This window comes from Orycteropus afer, unplaced genomic scaffold, assembly GCF_000298275.1.
Source record: "Orycteropus afer afer isolate SDZICR_OR568_19922 unplaced genomic scaffold, OryAfe1.0 scaffold00173, whole genome shotgun sequence".
Taxonomy (NCBI): Eukaryota; Metazoa; Chordata; class Mammalia; order Tubulidentata; family Orycteropodidae; genus Orycteropus; species Orycteropus afer.
Window position 1 is genome coordinate 49,546 of NW_006921760.1, and position 23,011 is coordinate 72,556.

At 38.1% G+C, this 23,011-nt stretch overlaps 1 protein-coding gene across 1 annotated transcript in view; it reads right to left on the reverse strand.

The window, feature by feature from the left end:
* Positions 1-23,011, reverse strand: part of LOC103202070 (MDM2 binding protein) — a gene marked incomplete at its 3' end in the record, with an annotated part of 94,999 nt that overhangs the window by 25,676 nt on the left and 46,312 nt on the right. Inside the window, exons 14-16 of the mRNA XM_007946862.1 lie at positions 14,507-14,632; positions 10,330-10,447; positions 1,503-1,658 (exon numbers count right to left, since the gene is read on the reverse strand). Of these exons, the coding sequence (XP_007945053.1) occupies positions 1,503-1,658; positions 10,330-10,447; positions 14,507-14,632 (400 nt within the window). The remainder of the gene's footprint in view (positions 1-1,502; positions 1,659-10,329; positions 10,448-14,506; positions 14,633-23,011) is intronic.

The window sequence follows — 23,011 nt, forward strand, 5'->3', positions numbered from 1 at the left end:
GACAAACAAAGTATATTTGAACTGCTGTATGGAAAGTGAATTTGCTCTGTAAATTTTCACCCAAATCACTATTTTAAAAAAAAAAGCAAGAATGGTCAGACTTCATCTCTTGTACTTTGGTCATGTCAGAAGGGACTAACCCCTGGAAAAGGATCTCATGCTAGGTAAAACAAAGGGTCAGCCAAAAAGGGGAAGACACTCAATGAGGAGGACTGACAGTGGCTGTGGCAATGGGCTCCAGCATGGCAATGACTGAGAGGCTGGCACAGGACTGGGCACTGTTTCATCCTGCTGTACAGAGAGTCACTATGAGTCAGAATCGACTCATTGGCAACTAACAGCAATAACAAATAATGCTGCAGGCAGACGTTCTGTACTAGTTAAACTTTTCTTTGGTTTTAAGAAGACTTCAGGAGATATTTTCGGTTTAAGGTTTAAATATTATCTAAGGCAATAGTTTTAGGGGTTCATCCGGCTTCCATGGCTACAAAAAGTGAGATTCTGTTCTGAATTTTCCCCTCTAACATTGTATTTGAGATCTAACCGCCATTAAATAAGTCTTTCCCCAAATTTCCCTTCAAAATCAAGATTTATCAGAGTATATATAATTCAAAACAAACTTTGTAAAAGTGATCAACCAAACCAAACCAAACTCACAATTGTGACTCACAGTGACCCCCATAGGGTTCGTATGTCTGTAAATGTTTACAGAGCTGCTGATGAATCCAAACCACTGACATTTTGGTTAGAAGCCAAATGTCTTAACTACTGCACCAACCAGAGCTCCTCAAAAGTGATCAAAGTGCTCTATAATTTTTAAGGTCCTTGAGAAGGTTTTCTAAATCATAGATTAGCAATTAGAGAGAAATTGGGGATGATGAGAAAATTCTCAATTTTTTCTTACAAGTATTTGGGATGACACAGTTTTAATTATAGTCAATATCAGCAACATGCAGCAATCATTAACTAGTAAAGCTAGCTAACTAGTGGAAGTTATCCTGGAAGTCAAATTAGATGTGAATTACTCATGAAAACAGTGCATTCTGTTATTATCATAGATCAAAAGCATTTTTTTTACACTTTCACATTCACTTCAGTTGTGCATTTCTTTACTATTAGGCATGGCTGACAACGTTCATGCCACAACTAGCAGCAAAATAAAAACCCAGAGAGCAACACAGTAAACAGAAATTTAAAAACAATGATTCTCACAAAGTCAAAATCTAAATTTTTCCTTGCTGCCCTTTGTAAAAAAAGGACGAAGTTACTGTCGTCCATAGGGAATATACTAAGGTAGCTTTCATTATTCCTTGTTTTATCCAGAATATTCTAAAACAGCAGAACATTTGTTAAGTTTAAATGTGAAGACTGAAGCCAACTGTTAAATTTGGGATCAAACTTAACGAATTTTGTCTAAGAGGCACTGGCCATCAATTAACAGAGAAAATGAGATCAAGTATTATTTTAAATAAATTAATTGCAAATAAAAGTTTATAACTGACCCCTTTTGAATTTGTAAAGGCTGAAGATCTCCGATTGGTAATCCATCTGAGGTAAAGTGCTTAAGCAATTCTTTAGCGTCCAATAATGTCACGGAGTCCCGTGGATCCTCTTTGTGGCCCAGCAACTGTTCAGATGAGCGAGGTAATGACCCAGTTCTGTGGAAACCGATTTATTAAAGGACGATTAGAAGTCACCATAGTCAGCAAAAGATGATGTGAACAGAAACTAGAAAAATACACAAAAGAAAACGGAAACTACACAATTAGGGAAGAAAATAAAATAAAATCTCTATGAATTATTTAGTATTAAAGTACACACACACAAAAAAAAAATCTGTTAAGTCACAGTAAAATCTACAGTTAACTTGTCAACACTACCACTTAAATAAAACAAATGTAATAATATTCTTTATTAATGATAATGAATTATTGAGTAGTATGAAGTTATCAATTCCATAAAATTCAATCTACACTTTCTTGTATGTTCTGAAACCTCACAGTATTGTAAAATTTTGTGGATAGGTACTGACTATCCCAATTTTCTATGAACTTGAAAGATTACTTGAAGCACAACCATGAAATGAGACAATAATTAGAAATATCTCCAAGGTCTCTTCTAGCTATGATTATGACCTTTTGAATTAGCACTGAATCATCACTGTAGTATTTTCAATGTATACAGTACTTTGTACTTTTCAAACTACTTATATATACACTATATTGCTTAATTTTCACAAACAGCTTTGAAAAAGATTTGATGATTTTATTTCAAATATAGCAACATCTAAAGAAAAGTACTTTGTAAAGTGAAAATCAGCATACTAACCCCACCAAAACAGGTATTATTATTCCTATTTATTAGATATTAATATACAGCAGGTTACATTACAGATCCAGAGTGACACAGCTATTTAACATAATAATAACATAACTAGATTCTAGATTTTTTGACTCCAAATAAGGTACCATATCCACTCAGCTATTCTATAAACCAAACGGGTCACAGAAAGTTTCATAAACTGGAAAGGAGAAAAATCTTTTACTTTTGAGAAGGTTAAAGATTTCCTCACACACTGAGTGGCAGATCACCAGTTGCAAAAAACACAACCACTGCCGTGGAGTCGGATCCGACTCATAGCAACCCCTCCTTGGGTTTCCAAGGCAGTATCTCTACGGAAGTAGATTGCCCAACCTTCCTTCCAGGCAGTGGCTGGTGGGTTTGAACTGCCAGCCCTCTGGTTAGCAGTCAAATGCCTTAGGCACTATGCCACCAGAGCTCCCACTGACCAGTATGGCAAAATATAAAACCTTTTTCCACTGCACAAATATTTAATTAATTTCCTGACCTGACATTAATTAGATCATTTCCTGATTATTTTATCACTCCGCCACTCATCCTTCAGTTTGTTGTACTGTGGTGGCTTGCATGATGCTGAAAGCTAAGCAACCAGTATTTCTAATACCAGCAAGGTCACCCATGGTGGACAGGTTTCAGTGGAGCTTTCTGACAAAGACAGACAAGGAAGATGGACTTGGTGACCTACTTCTGAAAAAAGTGGCTAATGAAAACCTTATGGATAGCAGTGTAACGCTGCCTCACATAGTGCCAGAAGATGAGCCCCTCAGATTGGAAGGTGCTCAAAATACGACTACGGAGGAGCTGCCTTCTCAAAGCAGAATCAACCTTAAATGACAGGGATGTAGTAGAGCTTTCGGGACCTTCATTTGCTGATGTGGCACTACTCAAAATGAGAAGCTACAGATGCAAATATGCATTAATAATTAGAATGTGGGATGTATGAACTATGACTCAAGGAAAACTGAAAGCTGTCAAAAATAAAATGGAATGCTTGAAGATAGCTGCACTACAGAGCTGAAAAGGACTGCTGTTGGCCATTTGGAATCAGACAATCCTATGGTCTGCTATGTTGGGAATGACAAATTAAAGAGGAATGGCATTGTATTCATTGTCAGAAGGAACATTTCATGATCTATCCTGAAGTACTGGATAATGCTGTCAGTGTTAGGATAATATCCATATGTATACAAGGAAACCAGTTAAAATGACTACTATTCAAATTTACAAACCAGCGTTAATGTCAAAGATGAAGAAATTAAAGATTTTCACCAACTTCTGCAGTCTGAAATTCATCAAACATGCAATCAAGATGTATTGATAATTACTGGTGATTTGAATGCAAAAGTTGGAAATAAAAAAAATCAATAGTGGGAAAATGTGGCCTTGGTGATGGAAATGATGCTGGAGACTGCATGATAGAATTTTGCAAGAACAATGACCTATTCATTGCAAATACCTTTTCTCAACAACATAAATGGGAAATATACACATGGACTTCACCAGATAGAATACACAGGAGTCACATCAACTACATCTGTGGAAAGAGACAATGGAGAAGCTCAGTAGCATCCGTTAGAAAAAGGTAAGAGGCAGAACTGCAGCACAGACCATCAATTGCTCTAGGGAAGTTCAAGTTGAAGCTGAAGGAAATTAAAACAAGTCCACAAGAGCCAAAGTGTGACCTTGAGTATATCAGGATTTAGAATTTGGAAAGCATCATGAAAACAGATCTGATGCACTGAACACTAATAAATGAAGACCAGATGAGTTGTGGGATGACATCAAAGACATCGTGCATGAAGAAACCAAAAGGTTATTAAGAAGATAGGAAAGAAAGAAAAAAACAAAATGGGTGTCAGAAGAGACTCTGATACTCACTCTTGAACAGAGAGTAGGTAATGTGAATGGAAGAAATGATGAAGTGAAAGAACTGAAGATTTCAAAGGGTGGTTCGAGAAGACAAAGTGAAGTATCACAGTGAAATATGCAAAGACCTAGAGTTGGAAAATCAAAAGGAAAGAACACGTTTGGCATTTTTCAAGCTAAAAAAGCTGAAGAAAAAAATTCAAGCCTCAGGTTGTGATACTGAAGGATTCTATGGGCAAAATACTGCACAATACAGAAAGTGTCAAAAGGAGATAGAAAGAATACACAGAGTCATTGTGCCAAAAAACTGGTCAACATTCAACCATTTCAGGAAGTAGCATGTGATCAAGAACCAATGGAACTAAAGGAAGAAGTCAAAGCTGAATTGAAGGAATTGGCAAAAAACAAGGCTCAAGTAATTCATAGAATACCAACCGAAATGTTTCAAAAACGGATACAGTGCTGAAGGTGCTCACTCATCTATGCCAAGAAATTTGGAAGACAACTACTTTGCCAGTCAACCATAAGACGACCATAACTGTGCCCATTCCAAAGAAAGATCATTCAACAGAAGGCAGAAATCTGTGAACAGTATCATTAATATTACATGCAAGTAAAATTTTGCTGAAAATAATTCAAAATGTTTGCAGCAGTACGTAGACAGGGAACTACTAGAAATTCAAGCCAGATTCAGAAGAGGACATGGAATGAGGGATCTCATTGCTGATGTCGGTTGAGTCTTGGCTAAAAGCAGAGAAAAGCAGAAAGACATTTACCTGTGTTTTACTGATCATGCAAAATCATCTGACTATTTAGGTCACAATAAATTATGGATAACAATGGAAAAAATGGGAATTCCAGGACATTTAATTGTGCACATGTGTACATGTGCACCTATACATAGACCAAGAGGCAGTCATTCAAAGAAAACAAGGGGATATACTGCATGGTTTTAAATCAGGAAAGATCTGTGTCAGAGTTGTATCCTTTTATCACACATATTTAATCTGTATGCTGAGCAAATAATCCAAGATGGACTATATGAAGAGGAATGAGGCATTAGGATTAGAGGAAGACTCATTAACAATCTGTGACATGCCGATGACACAACCTTGATTGCTGAAAACCACGAGGACTTGAAGCACTGACTGAAGAAGATTGAAGACGACAGTCTTCAGTACGGATTATATACACCTCAACATAAAAACAAAAATCTTCATAACTGGACCAATAAGCAACACAATAATCAAACAACATACTGAATTGGGCAAATTTGCTACAAAAGATCCCGTTCAGATGTTAATAAGCAAACACGTCACTTGGAGAACATCATGCTTGGTAAAGCAGAGGGGTTAGCAGAAAAGAGGAAGACCCTCAAGGAGATGGACTGACCCAGTGCCTGCAACAATGGGCTCGAGCGCAGCTCGCACATTGAGAATGGTGCTGGACCAGGCAGTGCTTTGTTCTGATGCACGCAGAGTCACCAGAGTCAGAACCAACTCACCAACACCTAACAGCAACAATGGATAATATATGACTAAAATGTTGCCATTATGGTTTTAGACTGATATTTCCACACATTAATGTACTGACACTGCCCTTCTCCCTCCTAGTTTTCTTTTCTTTTAACTGAAAATATAAACCTAATAAAAAGAGCCAAACAAGAAAACAGACAAATATTTTCTCTGAACTTTATATACTAGGAGGATAGGGATTGCATTATGAGTTGAATTTAATTTCTATGTAGCTACTCTCTAATAGTGACTCACAAAGGTATCTTAATGAATGCTACATCCAATCATTTTACAGGCTAGATGCATTAAGGAAATATATAATTTGCATTTATATAGAAGCTTGGACATAAGGATATCAAAGCAATTTAAAACTCAGTTTGTGATAAATTACACTACAAAATATGTCTTAAGTTAAAAAAATAATAACAGCACTGACAACACCTTATTTTGCTCAGTGTTTGCGAGCTTACAAAGGACTTTTCATACTTATCTCATTACACTCTCAGTGCTTTGAATATAATTGGTATTGTCCCCATTTTAAATATGAGGCAACAAAGTCTGAGAGACTGGAAAGGTAAAATAAGTGTCATGAAAGATATAATAACATAGTCCTCGAATGTTTAAACAAGAATGATAACATTCAGGTGCAGCATTTATAAAAGGCTTAACAGGCAAGGTCATATTTGAACTGGACCTTAAATGACAAACAAGCTTCCAGTTCAAGGTGGTGGATTAAACAAATATACTAGCCTGTCTACCCAAATAATATCCACTCACAATATTGATATACCAGAGAATAAATTCGTAATAGGCTAGGAAAAGGAATATTTTCTTCTTCCCACCCAATAAAGCCACAGTAAGACTCTAAACTTGGGGCCAGAGAGTGGCAATGTGCAGAAATTAAGGTGTTACATTTGAAGACCTGTATATAGAATGACTGTGCAAGTACCACCTTCCTACATCCTGCTCCATTTACCCTGTGCTTTTACCTGCAAGTTAAAAGCAGAGAAACTGCTCTCTGAAAATACAAAACCACATGCCTGTCCTAGTGTTAATGCTGATGCCCCAGAATAAAACCCTCCCTGCTTTGGGTTGGATGACAGGCTGCGGCTGGCTGGCTGCTGACACCCTTAGGAGTACTACAGTGCAGTGAATTGCTTGGTGTGGCCCTTCTAGCCTCGGTCTTTGTAACTTCCACCAGATGACTGGGTGGGACTAGGCACATGTGAGGTGCTTGTGGCCCACCAAGAGGACTGCATAGCTTGTTAATAATGTAAATAAAGTGCATGGCACCCTTATGGGGATGAGACTATGCAATTACGGTACATGAAATGCTAACATAGGGATGGGTCAGTTTGGCCATTTGCTAGGCTTCAAATGAGCCATTCAGAGGCAGAAAAGGGGGATCTCACTATCATAAAGAAAGAAGAATCAGGAATGGAGCACATCCCTCGGACCCAAGATCCCTGTGCTGAACCTCCTTGATCCAGGAGACAGCTGTGACACCAGAGACAGTGAGACGTGATGAGAAACAGTGGCACAGAAACAGTGGCAGCAGAGGCAGGAGAACCAAGAGGCTGTCATGAAACAGCATGGTGGGTTTCCCGCCTATGGAGTGAGAAAGCTGAGTGTCTTCAGGCAGGAGGCTTACTGCAGAGGAAGGGGCCTCTGGGCATTTACTGGCAGAGCTAAGAGCTTTGTAACACTTGGCTGAGCAGGGCAGAAGCCAAGCGACCGCAGTGCCAGCAGCCAGAGACAAGAGGCTGTCCTGAGTAAAGAACTGTAGCCTGAACTGTTTCTGATCCTGAATTATAACCTGTTACTTCCCTAATAAACCCCATAATCATGGGTATTTTCTGTGAGTTCTGTGTGGCAAGTGTAATAAAGCAGAGAAGACAGTGCCGTGGAGGGACCAGTTGGGGTCAGAATTGGTAAGAGGTTGGAAGGTGGAGATATGCCTGACCTCCACCTCATAGGAATCAGTCTTGGGCTGTTGATGTTGATCTTGACCCTCCTCCTCCCTTGTGAAGCAGAGGAGGTCAGACCCCTCCCCACGTATTTTTACTGGTACTAAAGCGAAGCTAGCCAGGCACACTCTATCCCACATCTGCCCCTTATACCAATATCACTTCAAGTGAGACTAAGTGAAGAACAGGACTAGCTAAAGAGAGAAAACACATGCCAGCTACCCAGAACCTTCTAATCCTAAATTCCTAGCTATGAACAGACAATCAAGGACCACCAGACACTGGAGAAAATCTACACATAAGAGAAAAACCACAGAGGAATAAATATAGATCTAAAGTAAAATGAGATGATTTAAGGAACAGAAGAAAAACCCACTTTAAGGGAGAGGAAAGAAAGAGTTGGTAGCAATATAAAATATCACGACAGCCAAAAAATTCAAGAGATGAAAGCCAACATCAAGAAAATATCTCAGAACATAAAGCAGAAAGGATATAGTGATGGATAATCGAGAGAAAAATTAAATTTGAATGAAAATTAATCAGGGACATTGACCAACAGTTAAGACAGGTATTTAAGAGAGAGAACAAGTCAGGGGAAAAAGAAGGGAAGAATATTATCAAAGAAATAATAGAAGAATATTTCCTAGAGCTGGAAAAAAAAAAGATATAATTTCAGAACATTAAGTTAGATAAAAAATACTGAAAGTTTCAGAGACAAAATAAATTACCTATTAAGGAACAAAAATTGATTTGGCATCAGAGTTCTTATTAAGACACAGAATCTAAAAACATAAAGGCCTAATCTACAAATGTGATTAAAAGAAATTGCAGGATAATAGTTGCGCAGACAGGTCAGTCTAAATGAAGGCAGGAAGTCAGACAGGTGTGAGAAAAATGACTTCAAGAAAAGAGAATTATCTATTGCAAGTATCATAAGGTTCTGAGATAGAGGGAGGCTAAAAAGTAGAGAAAAACAGGGGTGTTAATTCCCTTACCTTTCCTACCACCCCATCCTCTTCCCCACCCACTGCCATCAAGTCGGACCCGACTCATAGCAACCCCACCTTGAGTTTCCGAGGCGGTATCACTACAGAAGTAGGTTGCCCAGGTTTCCTTTCGTGGAGTGGCTGCTGGGTTTGAACCACCAGCCTTCTGGTTAGCAGTCAGATGCCTTAGGCACTATGCTACCAGAGCTCCTTCACCTTTCACAGTGGGAAATTATTTGATACCGTCTAAAACTGATGGGTAAGAAGTTGAGGTTCTTTTGTGTATATAAACATTGGAGACCCCCAGGGAATGATTATAAACTCTCTCCTCTTTTCTCTCAAATCTCACTTAGTGATCTCATCTACTGTCACATATTTAAAAACCCCTTTAATGTTAACTACAACTAAGTACCAGATCCCTCCTCCAGGTCACTTGGTATCTCCACTTGGATAATGCATTGCTCACTTAGCATGCCCAAACTGTCCTTACCCCAAATGCCTACTAGTCTTCCCCATCCTATAAATGAGAATACCATTCGCTCTATTCAAGCCATATACCTAAATTATTTTTAATACCTCGCTTCTCTCTTCCACGGCCATTCTGTCACAGGAAGTCCCTCAAGTTACCACTAAGATGCACCACAAATTCATGTCCTGCTACTACTCTTCGTTACGATCACGGTCACCTCTCTCTTAGCTACAGAAATTGTACAGAATAACCTCTCTGCTCCTCATCTCTCCCTTCTGTAGTATACATGCCACTGAGGAGCAAAAAGCAATTTGATAAAGTATCTCCTCACTTTTTGGAAAATCCTTCAATGTCTTAGCAAAATATATAAAATAAAACCCAAACTCTGTATGATGGTCTATAAGGCCCCACACTGAAAAAGAAGGGTACATCCATCCCATTTTACAGGTTCATGTTTAAGTTGTTTTTTTTCTTAAATAAATTCATATACTTGTGTACATCTATGGAAGATGGTCTGGTAAGCTATACAACAAACTGCTAATTGTGCTTACCCCTGGAAAGTAATAGAGAGCAGGGAAGGGAGAAAAGCACTTCCCTTTTAACTGTTATACAACTCTATTAATAATCTATTTATCTAGTAACATACAGTTACCAGGCATTTCAATTATAATAAGACTATGAAGCTGATATCTCATAAAAGCAATTGAAAGATTAAGAAACCAAAAAAAAAAAGATAAAAACCCACAGCCATCTAGTTGATTCTGACTCACAGCAATCCCACTGGGTCTCCAAAGCTATAAATCTTTATAGAGAGAGTGCCTCATCTTCCTCCCATGGAGCATCTGGTGGGTTTGAACTGCTGACAAACGCCTTACCCATTATGCCACCAGAGCTTCTTAAAGATTAAGAAAAGCTCACTTAAGTATACTGAACTATAACATGCTTTGTTGTTGTTGTTGTTATGTGCTGTCGAGTCAGACCCGACTCATAGCAACCCCTCCTTGGGTTTCCGAGGCAGTATCACTAAGGAAGTAGATTGCCCCATCTTCCTTCCGAGGAGTGGCTGGTGGGTTTGAACCGCCAGCCTTCTGGTTAGCAGTCAAGTGCCTTAGGCACTACGCTACCAGAGCTCCTATAACATGCTTTACAACAGATTAAAATATTACCTCAATTTTTGTTTAGCTTTTTCAAAAGTTTCCAAATTTTGAAGAGCATGCCTTTCTGGCCATTCCATAGGATTGGTTTCCATTAGACTTGAAGAATCAGGTTCCACTGGGATAGTATCTAAAGAAAAAAAAATACACAAGTACTAAAAAGTATTAACATGCTCAATTTTGCTACATAATACAAACATAAATCTACATATGTATGTTTACATTGGGAGCTCTGGTAGCATAGTGGCTAAGGCACTTGACTGCTAACCAGAAGGCTGGCAGTTCAAACCCACCAGCCACTCCTCGGAAGGAAGATGGGGCAATCTACTTCCGTAGTGATACTGCCTCGGAAACCCAAGGAGGGGTCGCTATGAGTCGGGTCCGGCTCGACGGCACATAACAACAACAACAACAACAATAACCAGAGCCCATTCTGAAATTGCAAAGCTATGCTGCTTCTCACTTATTGAACACATCCCCCATTTATATAACAACATGTTTACATGAGTGTATATAAAGGCTTCTTAGATTAATTGCACTGCACTTACATTAAGTATTTCTTAAGTACTTATTAGTTTGTCGCACTGTGGTGGCTTGCATGTTGCTGTCATGCTAGAAGCTGTGTTACTGATATTTCAAATACCAGTCGCATTACTCATGGTGGACAGATTTCAGTGGAGCTTCCAGACTAAGGCAGACTAGAAAGAAAAGCCTGGCTACTTAAGAAATCAAAAACAAAAACTTTGCTGGCATCAAGTCGATTCCAACTCATAATGACCTCCCCTCCTTGAGTTTGCAAGGCTATGAAGTAGATCGTCCTATCTTCCTTCAACAGAGCAGCTGTTAGGTTTGAACCACTGATGACCTGGTTAGCAGCCAAATGCCTTACCCACTACACCACCAGAGCTCTGAAAATTGTTGATAAAAATCCTATGGATCATGACAGAATTTTGCCCAATATAGTACTGGAAGGTGAGCCCTCTAGGTTAGAAGACACACAAAATACACCGTGGCCTCAACAATGGCCGAGCATAGCAGTGATCACGGAGACAGCACAGGCCCAGGCAAGGCTTTGTTCTCTTCTCCACGCAGTCGCCATGAGTCTGAGCCAACTCAACATCAGCTAACAGCAACACACGTTCTCCATTTCTGCTCGTCTTCCTTTACTTGAAAATACACAATACACATCTTTGCCAGGCCAAAAAATAAATATATATATAAACACAAATCTACACCTAACAACAACAAGAAAGCCTCTCTGATGATCTGAACTATGAAAAATGCCGTCAAAATGTTGGAAATCATTAAAACAAACAAACAAACAAAAAACAGTGTTCAGGTTAATTTATTTCACTATGTCCTCATAATAAAATTCATGAGCTAAGAATCAGAAAACTGAATTAAGCATTATTAGCATTCATGTTGTAGAGAAGCACAATTTTGCTATTTTTAGTGAAATTAGCTCTATATGAAAAAGAGGCCACTTTATCGGGTCTATTATGTGATTGTCATACTGGAAACAGAAATTAGTAACAACATCCAGAAAAATTCCTCATCTTTTAGAAAGACTGCTCAATCATCTCATTCAAAACTTGTTTTTGTTGTTAGGTACCATCAAGTTGGTTCTAACTCATAGCGACCAGTGTACAAGAGACTGAAACATTGCCCATTTCTACACATTCTCAAAAGTACAGCAATACAAAAAATAAGTAATTTATGATGGCCTGGGAAAGACTCTTTGAGAAAGTGACATTTGAGATGTGAAGAATGACTAGGAGTTGATCAGGTGAAAAGTGGGTTAAAACATTCCAGGCAAGGCAAATTGCACGTGGAAATGTCCTAAAAAGAAAAGGAATGGAATATGTTCAAAGAACAAAAAGATCCTCTGCAGTCATAAGGAAACAGAAATACATTACTGGAAAAAGATAACAGTGCTAGGCTGGGTATCAGGATTCTTGCAAACCACATTAAGGATAATTTCTATGTGCAATGGAAAGCCACCAAAAAGATTTTAGCAAGGAAGTGACATAAGCTGATCTGCATTTTAAGATGAACACGCCTAGAGCTCTATGTGTTAATCATGCACTGGAACTTGACGTTACACAAGTAACTATAAGATACATTCCCATAAACTTATTGGAAAAGTCTTGCAATTATTTGGCCCTTCTTATCTTTTAACTCTTATGTCCTATACAAATCCTCTGTTTAAGCCACACTTTCTCTTGATCTAACTTTGTCTGTTCTTTTCTCAAAGGCTCTAAGTATGTTGTTTCTTCTACCTAGAAAACTTTATCTTCTCCCTACACAGATCATATGCATCACCCAAAGCCTCCATCAAGTCCTTCTGCTTCTAACAAAGCCTTCTGTGACTATTTTATGCTCAGTCATAGCCTTTTCCTTCAAATTCACATTTATTTATTTAGCCAAGAAATATACAGTACCTGCTTCATGGGAGGTAACTTTCTAAGCAATTTACAATTCACTTATTTCATAGCATCTATTTCATCCCTGGAAGTTCTGGTAGCAAAATGCCTAAAGCACTTGACTGCTAACCAGAAGGCTGGAGGTTCAAACTCACCAGCCACTCCTTGGAAGGAAGGTTGGGCAATCTACTTCTGTAGTGATACTGCCTCAAAACTCAAGGTGGGGTTGCTATGAGTCAGGTCTGACTCCATGGCACATGACAACAATAACCAGAGCCCATTCTGAAATTGCAAAGCTATGCTGCTTCTCACTTATTGAACACATCCCCCATTTATAAGTAACCTTATACTGTCTCCAACATCTTTGATATTACTCCATACTGCTACTTAACTTTATAACTTTGGTACTGATTTATAACAATGATAATAATACAAATGATAGCTAAGACCTTTTTGGCATTTATTATGTTCTAAGTACTTTCCATGTATCAACTCATTTATTCCTCATAATAATAGGAGTAGGCAATATTATCACCTCATTTTAAACACAGGAAATGATGACAGAGAGAAAGTAACTTGCACAAAGACATGCAGCCAACAAGTGGCAGAAGTGAGATTTGAACCTTGGCAGTCTGGCTCCAGAGCCTATGCTCTTGAACACGGCACTATATATCGTATTTACATCTTGCTTTCCAAATAGATCATTGGCCCCTTGAAAGCCGAGCACCAAATTTTTCACTTTCCTTTTTTTTTAACTTTCTTTTTCAGTGTTGAACACAGAAAAGGCATTCAACAAACACTATTACTAACTTTACTCCTGTCATTTTCTCATTTACCTATGGAATAAAAATGGTTCTCACTGAAGACAAATGAACAGTTGCTGTGTACATTTAATAATGCATCCAGAAGTTCCTGAATTTTTCTTAAGATTTCAAAAGCTTAATTCTATTCAAATTCATGACAATAATAGAAACCATGAAAACAGGAAAAAATGAAAGTAAATACAAAAACGAGTTCCTGCTTTTCACCAGTGAAGTTTGGTGACTGTTCCTGGCATAATGATTGGCAAATAGGGAGCATCTTAAGACAGTAGTTTTAGCTATATTAACCTTACAGTGCACATTTGACTCTTAGTTTATGAAAACAAAGCTTAACAGAAATTCAATAATTGTAGCAGCTTAGGAGTTGTAAGAGAGAGATCACTTTAAAATGCTCCTCCCTCTTCTCAAAAACAGTTAACCCTGAACACACTTAATGCAAGTTAACAGAATGTTTAAAATGATGAGAAACACAGCTCATTTTATACACACCTACTCCTCATTTACTGACTACCTCATTATCTGACATTCTGCATTTATAAACACGGTAAAAGATCTACTGTCCAACTATTTTGCACGTTAACACATGACTGGCAGTAACAAATGCCAAGGTGGGAGGAAAGAGTAACACTGGCTGTGAGAGTTACGGTTACGTGTCAACTTGGCTGCACCACGATTCTCAGTGGTTTGGCAGTCATGTAATGATGTGGTATCTTCCATTTTGTGATCTGATGTGGTTATTCTCCATTTTCCCGTAACACTGATTTCCACATAACAACCCTGTCTTTGGAACCTAATCACGTACATAAGTGAGGAGCAGGAAGACATACACACTTGCATGTATAAATATCTATCATTACTTAATTCTATAAAATATATTTTGATTTGACCAATACACTTTATAGATGTCACATACAAAACAAGCTCTGAAATTTAAAATAAACTTACCATGTAGAATGGTTTTAGGGACAGAAGCATTAAACTGATCTACGAAGTGCTCCCTTGTGAGTATTAACAGAGTTTTGAGCTCTTCAACAGAAACTGCTTCAGGTTCCTTTGTCAACGTTCTCCTTTCTGCAAGACAACAAATCAATACAAGTAACCATATTATGACCTTTATTTTAAAGTCTTTCTAGATCTCATCTACTACTTTTTTATGGGAAATACTTTTCAAAAGTGACACAAGTGAATTTTTGCACCAAATTAGCATTTCTGTGTAGGCCTGCTTTCATCTCAATTCCAACTGCAGGTATGTGAGTTAAACAAATAGAAAGGAATTTGTTCATACCAAAAAGTTGATAAATGGTAATAAGTTTATAAAAATATAAAAATATATAATGTAGAAGAGCATTAAAAAGGCCTCATGTTAGTGGGTTATGGGAAAAATAAAACCTTTTAAAACTTCCAGTTAAAAGTGGCAGCTTGGCCATTTCGATTCATTTATTCTTCCCCAAACTTACTCACAGAAAAGGAAAATAATGCAAGTTAACAGAATGTTTGACAACAAAAGGAAAAGACAGGTACAGCTTTCAGCAAACTTTTGGAAGACAGAAAGATGATGGCCAATGGCAGCTGAGTCAGCAGAGCAGAGGAGGGGCATCACCAAGGAGGCATCAGAAAGGTGGCCGGGAGGCGCTGGGCTAAGCACAGGCCTGCAGCTCCCACGCCACCTTCCCGCCTTCGGAGTCGGGCAGCTCTGCTCTCCTCCTTGGTGGAGCTTGAAAGAGGCGAGTCCCAGACTCTGGAACATCAAGCACCGTGGTAGTGAGCCTGGGTCAAAATTAAAGAAGTAAACAAAAGTCTATATACCAAAAGGTCAGATTCCCTGTAGTGACTCTAGGAAGGTCATAACTTAAATGTTAAATTGCCACCCCACCAATCTACAGCAAAGCTTGCTAGATAATAAATTAGAGTTGATCATGTAATACTTGTAACTTAAAACAGAATAGACAGATTCGATGGATATTTAAAGATAGCTATAGGAAGCTGTAGGGGATATTCATTACCCTGGCTTATTTTTACAAGTGCAAGGACTTCAATTGCAGCAACACTTCCAACTCCCAAGTCCCCAGACCCACCACTTACTTAGTCTGGAGAAGGAACTAGGCATGTTCTGATCAGCCCCTTCCTCTCTGCCTTTTATCTGAGCTAGCCTGTATTCAGCTCTGGTAGCATAGTGCCTAAGGCACTTGACTGCTAACCAGAAGGCTGGCGGTTCAAACCCACCAGCCACTCCTCGGAAGGAAGGTTGGGCAATCCTACTTCCGTAGTGATACTGCCTCGGAAACCCAAGGAGGGGTCGCTAAGAGTCGGGGCTGACTCGACGGCATATAACAACAACAACAACAGCCTGTATTCAGGATGTAAGCTCTCTACAACGTGGTAAATGGTCTGCCCTGCAGGGTTGGTCTGCAGTTGTCCAGCTCTGACGGTCCACGGCAACGTTTAATTCTGGATGTAAGTACGAGAAAGCTAATATAAAACCCATAAATCCAAAAAGCCACATCCTTAAATCAATCTTTTATTTGCAATTTATCTCTATCTGCTTGTATTCATGTCAAAACTAATGACTAATTTAACCAAAATTCATGAATTCATTGTAAGGGGTAGAAGGGAAAGTAAAGATGATGTGGAAAAGTGAATTCTTTATCACCCGTAGGGGGAAGTTAAGATAATGTCTGAATCTGGTAAGTCACGAAATAACAGCAGCATTCGTTAGCGAGACAATCTCATCCCCATGTAATGCATTTTGGCCCTTTGTCGAAGATAAGCTGTCCATGTTGTTGTTGTTGTTGTTAGGTGCCGTCGAGTCGGCCCCGACTCATAGCGACCCCTCCTTGGGTTTCTGAGGCAGTACCACTACGGAAGTAGGATTGCCCAACCTTCCTTCCGAGGACTGGCTGGTGGGTTTGAACCGCCAGCCTTCTGGTAAGCTGTCCATAGGTGGATGGATTTATGTCTGGGTCCTCAATTCTGTTCCATTGGTCTATGTGTCTGTCCTTGTACCATATCAGGCTGTTCTGACTACCGTGGCTTGTATACTAGGTTCTGAGATCTGGAAGTGTGAGGCCTCCTTTTGTTCTTCTTCAGTAGTGCTTTCTTTATCCAAGGTCACTTTCCTTTCTATACAATTAGTTTTTCCAACTCTTTAAAGAATAGTGATGGAATCTGGATTGGGAATGCATCGTATTTATAGATCACTTTAGGCAGTACTGACACTTTCACAATGTTAAGTCTTCCTATACATGAGCATGGGAGTTCTGGTAGCGTAGTGCCTAAGGTATTTGACTGCTAAGTAGAAGGCTGGCGGTTCAAACCCACCAGCCACTCCTCGGAAGGAAGATGGGGCAATCTACTTCCATAGTGATACTGCCTCGGAAACCCAAGGAGGGGTTGCTATGTGTTGGGTCCGACTCGACAGCACATAACAACAACAACAACAACAATACACAAGCACGGTATGTTCTTCCGTTTATGTAGGTCTATTTTGGTTTCTTGCTGTAGTGTTTTGTAGTTTTCTTTGTATAAGACTTTTACAAGCCTGATGAGATTTATTCCTAACTATTTCCTATTTTAGGGGCTATTAAAAATAGAATCATTTTTCTGATTTTCTTTTCAGAGTTCTCTTCACTAGTGTAGCGGAATCTGAATTACATGCTACCTTATACCCTGTCACTTTGCTGAATCCTCCTATGAGTTCCAGTAGTTTTCTTGTAGAATCTGTAGGATTTTCAATGCATAGGATCATACATTCTGCAAATACAGAGTTTTACCTCTTCCTTACCAATTTGGAAGGAGATTTGACTGCTAACCACAAAGCTGGCGGTTCAAACCCATCAGCCACTCTTTGGGAGGAAGATCGGGCAATCTACTTCCGTAGAGATATCACCTCAGAAACCCAAGGAGGGGTCTCTGACACGATGTTGAGGGGTCTCTGACTATGCATTGGATCTGACTCGACGGCAGTAAATTTTTTTTTTTCTGGTGGCGTAGTGGAAAAGGTATTTGGCTGCTAGCCAGAAGGTCAGTGGTTCAAACACACCAGCCTCTTTGTGGAAGGAAGATGGGGCAATCTACTTCTGTAAAGATCTACAGCCTCAGAAACCTAATGGGGGTCGCTGTGAGTTGGAATCAACCTTGATGGCAGTGAGTTTTTGTTTTTGTTTTTTTACCAATTTGGATGCCTTATATTTCCCTTTCTTGTCTTATTTTTGCTCGGACTAGGACTTCCAGTACAATATTGAGTAAGAATGGTGATAAAGGACATCCTTGTCTGGTTCCCATTCTCCAGGAGAGTGCTTTGCAGTCTCTCTTTGTTGAGAATAATGCTGGATGCTGGTTTTGTGTAGACGTCCTTAATTATATTGAGGAATTTCCCTTCTATTCTTGTTTTGCAGAGTTTTTATCAGGAAAGATGTCTGAATTTATCAAATGCCTTTTGTACATCAATTGATAAGATCATGTGGTTCTTTTCCTTTATTTATGTGGTAGATTATGTTGATTGATTTCCTAATGTTGAGCCATCTTTGCATTTCTGGTATGAATCCCACTTGGTCATGGTGTATGACCTTTTTTTTTTTTTTGATACTGTGTTGGATTCTATTGGCTAGGGCTTGAGAATTTTTCATCTATATTTATGAGAGATATTGGTCCATAGCTTTCTTTTCTAGTGGGGTCCTTGCTTGGCTTTGGTATCAGCATTGTTCCTGCTTCATAAAATGAATTTGGGAGTATTCCATACATTTCTGTGCTCTGGCATAGTTTGAATTGGATGATGCCAGCTTTTCTCTGAATGTTTGATAAAATTCTTCAATGAAGCTGTCTGGGCCAGGACTTTTTTTTTTTTTTTAAATGATCTCCCCAATTTGTTCTTTTGTTACGGATCTATTCAAATTTTTTATCTCAGTCTCTGTTGGTTTAGATGGGTAGTATATTTCTAGAAATTTGTCCATTTCTTCTAGGTTTTCAAATTTGTTGGAGCACATTTACTCATATTGTTATTATCCTTTTGATTTCAGTTGGTTTTGTTGTAACATCACCATTTCATTCTTATTTGTGGTATGTGCATCTTCTCCCTCTTTTCCTTTGTTAATTTTGCCAGTGGTTTGTCACTTTTATTAATGTTTTCAAAGAACCAACTTCCAATCTTGGTGATTCTTTCAGCTGTTTTCTTCCATTTATTTCTGCTCTAATTTTTATTATTTTGTTTTTTTCTGGTGCCTGTGGGTTTTGTTTGTTTGTTTGTTTGTTCACACTCTTTCTCTGTTTTTTTGGAGCTGAAAGGTTAAAGTGTTGATTTGGTTCTTTCTTCCATTTTGATGTGTACATTTATTGCTATAAATTGACCTATGACCAGTGCTTTTGCAGTGTCCCAAAGGTTTTGGTATGTTGTGTTTTCGTTGTCATCTGATTCTACAAAGTTTTTAATTTTTATTTTTTTATCCCTTCTATTACTCAGTGTTTTTAAGTGGGGTATTCAGTTTCCATGCTTTGATTTTTTTTCCCTTGTCCTTCCTGTTATTGATTTTTAATTTCATATTGTTGTGATCTGAGAGACATTTTGTATTACTTCAGTGTTTCTTAATTTATTCAGGCTTGCTTTGTGGCCTAACTATGGTCGATTCTTGAGAACGATCAACTTGCTAAACGTGTCCTATCCTGTTGCTGGGTGCAGTGTTCTGCTTACACCTGCGAGATCAAGTTGGCTGCTGGTGTTGTTCAGGTCTTTTGGATCTTTGCTGAGTTTCATTTGTTCTGTCCTTCATCAAAAGTGAAGTGTTAAGGTCTCCTATTATTATTATGAAGTTATCTGTTTCTTTTTTCAATTCTGTTAAAGTTGGTTTTATGATTATGGAGCCCTTTCATTTCGTGCATCAATATTTATTATGGTTATGTTCTCTTAATGGACTGACCTTTAAATATTATATAATGTCCTTCTCCTCTTATGCTAGTTTTTGCCTTAACGTGTATTTTATCAAAGATTAATTTTGCCACTTCAGCTATTTTTGGTTGTGCTTTTCTTTTCTTTTTTTATTTTTCCCCTTGTTTGATTTTTAGTCTTTTTATCTTTCTGTTTAAGTTGTGTCTCTTGTTGCCAGCATATTGATGGCTCATGTTTTCTGGTCCATTCTGCCATTCTTTCTCTTGACTGTGCATCTAATCCTGCTACATTCAGTGCAATTATTGACAAGCATGAATCCATTGCTGTCATTTTGCTGATCTTCTGTGTGTGTGTGCTGCTGATTTCTTTGAACCATGTATTTTTATGTTCTGAGCATTTTTTTTTTATGGATTTTCTTTTCATTTCCATTGTTCCTGTTGATTTTGTATTTACAGTCTTCAAAATTTTCTTCTTTTTTATTTGTGTTAAGGTTTACTAATTTTCATTTAGTTATCCCAAAATTTAGTTTTATCTTCTTTCATTTAAAACAGTCCGTTCTATCTTAATATCTTCTTAACTTCCTCTCCACATGAAAGTTCTGTAATTACACCATTTATTCCTTCTTTTCGTTTCAAAGTTGTCATCATTTTACACACTGACATATCCAGTTCCACATTTTCAGTCTTCTAGTTTTAAGGAGCTCTGATGGCGTAGTGGCTAAGGCATATGTCTGCTAAGCAAAAGACCGGTCATTTGAACCCACCAGTTGCTCAGTGGAACAAAGATGGGGTAGTCTGCTTCTGTAAAGATCTACAGCCTTAGAAACCTAATTGTTGCTGTGAGTCAGAATTAACTTGAGGGCAGTGAGTTTGGGTTTTTTTTTTTAAGCTTTATTTTTGAAACTTCTTTATCTGGATGGCTTCCATGAGATGTTGTCATGTACTTTAATCTCAGGTTGCCATGTAGCACTATTGATTCTCTGTTTGAAGGACTTCCTTTAGCATTTCTTATAAGGATGGTCTGGTTTTTACAGACTGTTAATTTCTGTTTATCTAGAAATGTCCTAATTTTATCATCATATCTAAGGAAGAATTTTGCTGGTTACACAATTCTTGGCTGGCAATTTTGTTGTCATCTCATTGACCTGTTTATAAGGTTTCTGCCAAGAAATCAGAGCTTAGTTTTATCAGTTCCCATTTGTAGGTAAAATTTCAATTTTCCCAAGCAGCTTTCAGAATTGTTTGTGTTTGGTTTTGGAAAGTTTGATTATGATACATCTCGATGACTTTCTTTTGGTGTCTATCCTATTTGGGGTTCATTGGAATCTCAGGTTTTGTCTTTTTTTCTTGGTTGTATCATATATTGCCTTTTACTGAAATTAATTTGCTTTTCTCATTATACCTTATTTGAGTTAAAATCAATTTCTTGCTCAAAAAAAAAAAAAATCAGTAGTTGGAGGATGTTATGGATTAAATAAAATATACCCCCAAAACATGCTGTAAATCCTAACTTCTACGATTGTTGTTATAATGTCACATGGGCCTGGGTTGCCTTTATTATGTTAATGAGACAGGATTGTTGTTGTTGTTGTTATGTGCCATCAAGTCCCTGGACTCATAGTGACCCTTCCTTGGGTTTCCAAGGCAGTATCACTACGGAAGTAGATTGTCCAACCTTCCTTCTGAGGAGTGGCTGGTGGGTTTGAACTGCCAGCCTTCTGGTTAATAGTCAAGTGCCTTAGGCACTACGCCACCAGAGCTCCTGAGACAGGATTGTTGTTGTTGTTGTTGTTGTTATGTGCCGTCGAGTTGGACCCGACCCATAGCGACTCCTCCTTGGGTTTCCGAGGCACTATCACTACGGAAGTAGATTGCCCCATCTTCCTTCCAAGGAGTGGCTGGTGGGTTTGAACCGCCAGCCTTCTGGTTAGCAGTCAAGTGCCTTAGCCACTATTCTACCAGAGTTCCCAAAAACCAGGTATAAAATTATTAGTCACAAACTCCACATACGCACATAGGAATTACCATACAAACCAAGGTTATTCCTTTAACAAATTTATTTGTTCCATTTTCCAAAGTTACTTTAGACAAGAGGACAGTGAAAATAAATTTGTAACATTAAGGAATTAATCAGAAGAATATTCTACACTTAGGTCTAAGGGAACTGATTAAGGTCAAGCTAGGTATTACAGAACAATAATTGGTATTTGTTCATTATGATTAATCTCAATTACCTCTAAATGACTGAGTGCTGTTCTATACACCATGAAAAGTCAAGGAAGAAATGCTAGAATTTAATCAAGTGGGTACACAGGTGTTTATTAGTTTCTGTACTTTTCTGAATGTTTGAAATATTTCTGCCTATCTCCACATAGATACATATGTACATACATACAACGTAAAGTATTCCATTTTTAAAAAAAATTACAATAAAATTATTAGAGTTATGACATATAATTTTCCTTTTCAAAAAATCCTCTCATGCTAACCTAGTTCCTGGCATTATAACACTAACTGACCTTACTTCATGATCGATGGAATCTGATTTTTTTTAAGTGTCACCAGTCAGAAAATACTGTGTAAGCATATTTCCTTTCTAAATTATAAACTTAGTTGGATACTACTAAATGCACCACTCCTTATTACACAGTTAAGTAGCATATCTATTCCAAAACAAAGTTAAAGTAATTCTTTAACTACTAGGATATGTTACATAAGACAGGATTAATGTAGATTATATCTTGAATCAATCTCTTTTGAGATACAAGCAATCCCCGGATTATGATAAGTTCCATTCCTAAATCTTTCTTTAAGTTGAATCTGTATGTAAATCAGAACAGTTAGTTATGGTTTGTATCCAAGGTTAATCAAATGTTTGTTTAGTATATAATAAATAGTGTACTTTTGCATGCACAGAAAGCATTAAAGAAACACTTCCAGATACATTAAAACATCTTTAACATAATAATACAGTAATAATAATGCTTTGATGTACATTGCAAAATACTTGATTGTTATTACGAATCAAGTATTTTGCTTGATTGTTATTATGAATCATTGTTATGTACCTAGAATTTTTAAAGTACTTTATAGGGGTTGGTTCATAACTAAGGGTTGTATATAACTTGGATGTTGGTAACCCAGGGATTGCATGCACAAAAGAGATTAAAAAAGACAAAAAACAGAGATGTGGAAGAGAAATGCCAAGTCACATGAAGATCTCCCAGGAGCATAAATTACAAAGAGACAAGGAGCTTCCTTCAGGAAGAGTGAAAGCCTTCCCCTAGCACTGGCACCCTCAATTCAGACTTCTAGCCTCCTAAACTGTAAAAAAATAAGTTTCTGTTTATGACAGGGATTGACTTGTGGTACTTCTATTATAGCTACCCTAGATAACTAAGACAGAATTTGATAGTGGAAGAGCGGGTGCTGCTCTAACAGATATCTAAACTGTAAAAGTGGTTTTAGAATTGGGTAATGGTTAGAGGCTAGAAGATTTTTAAGGTGCCTAAGAGTAGGGGAGCCCTGGTAGCATAGTGGCTAAGACACTTGCCTGCTAACCAGACGGCTGGC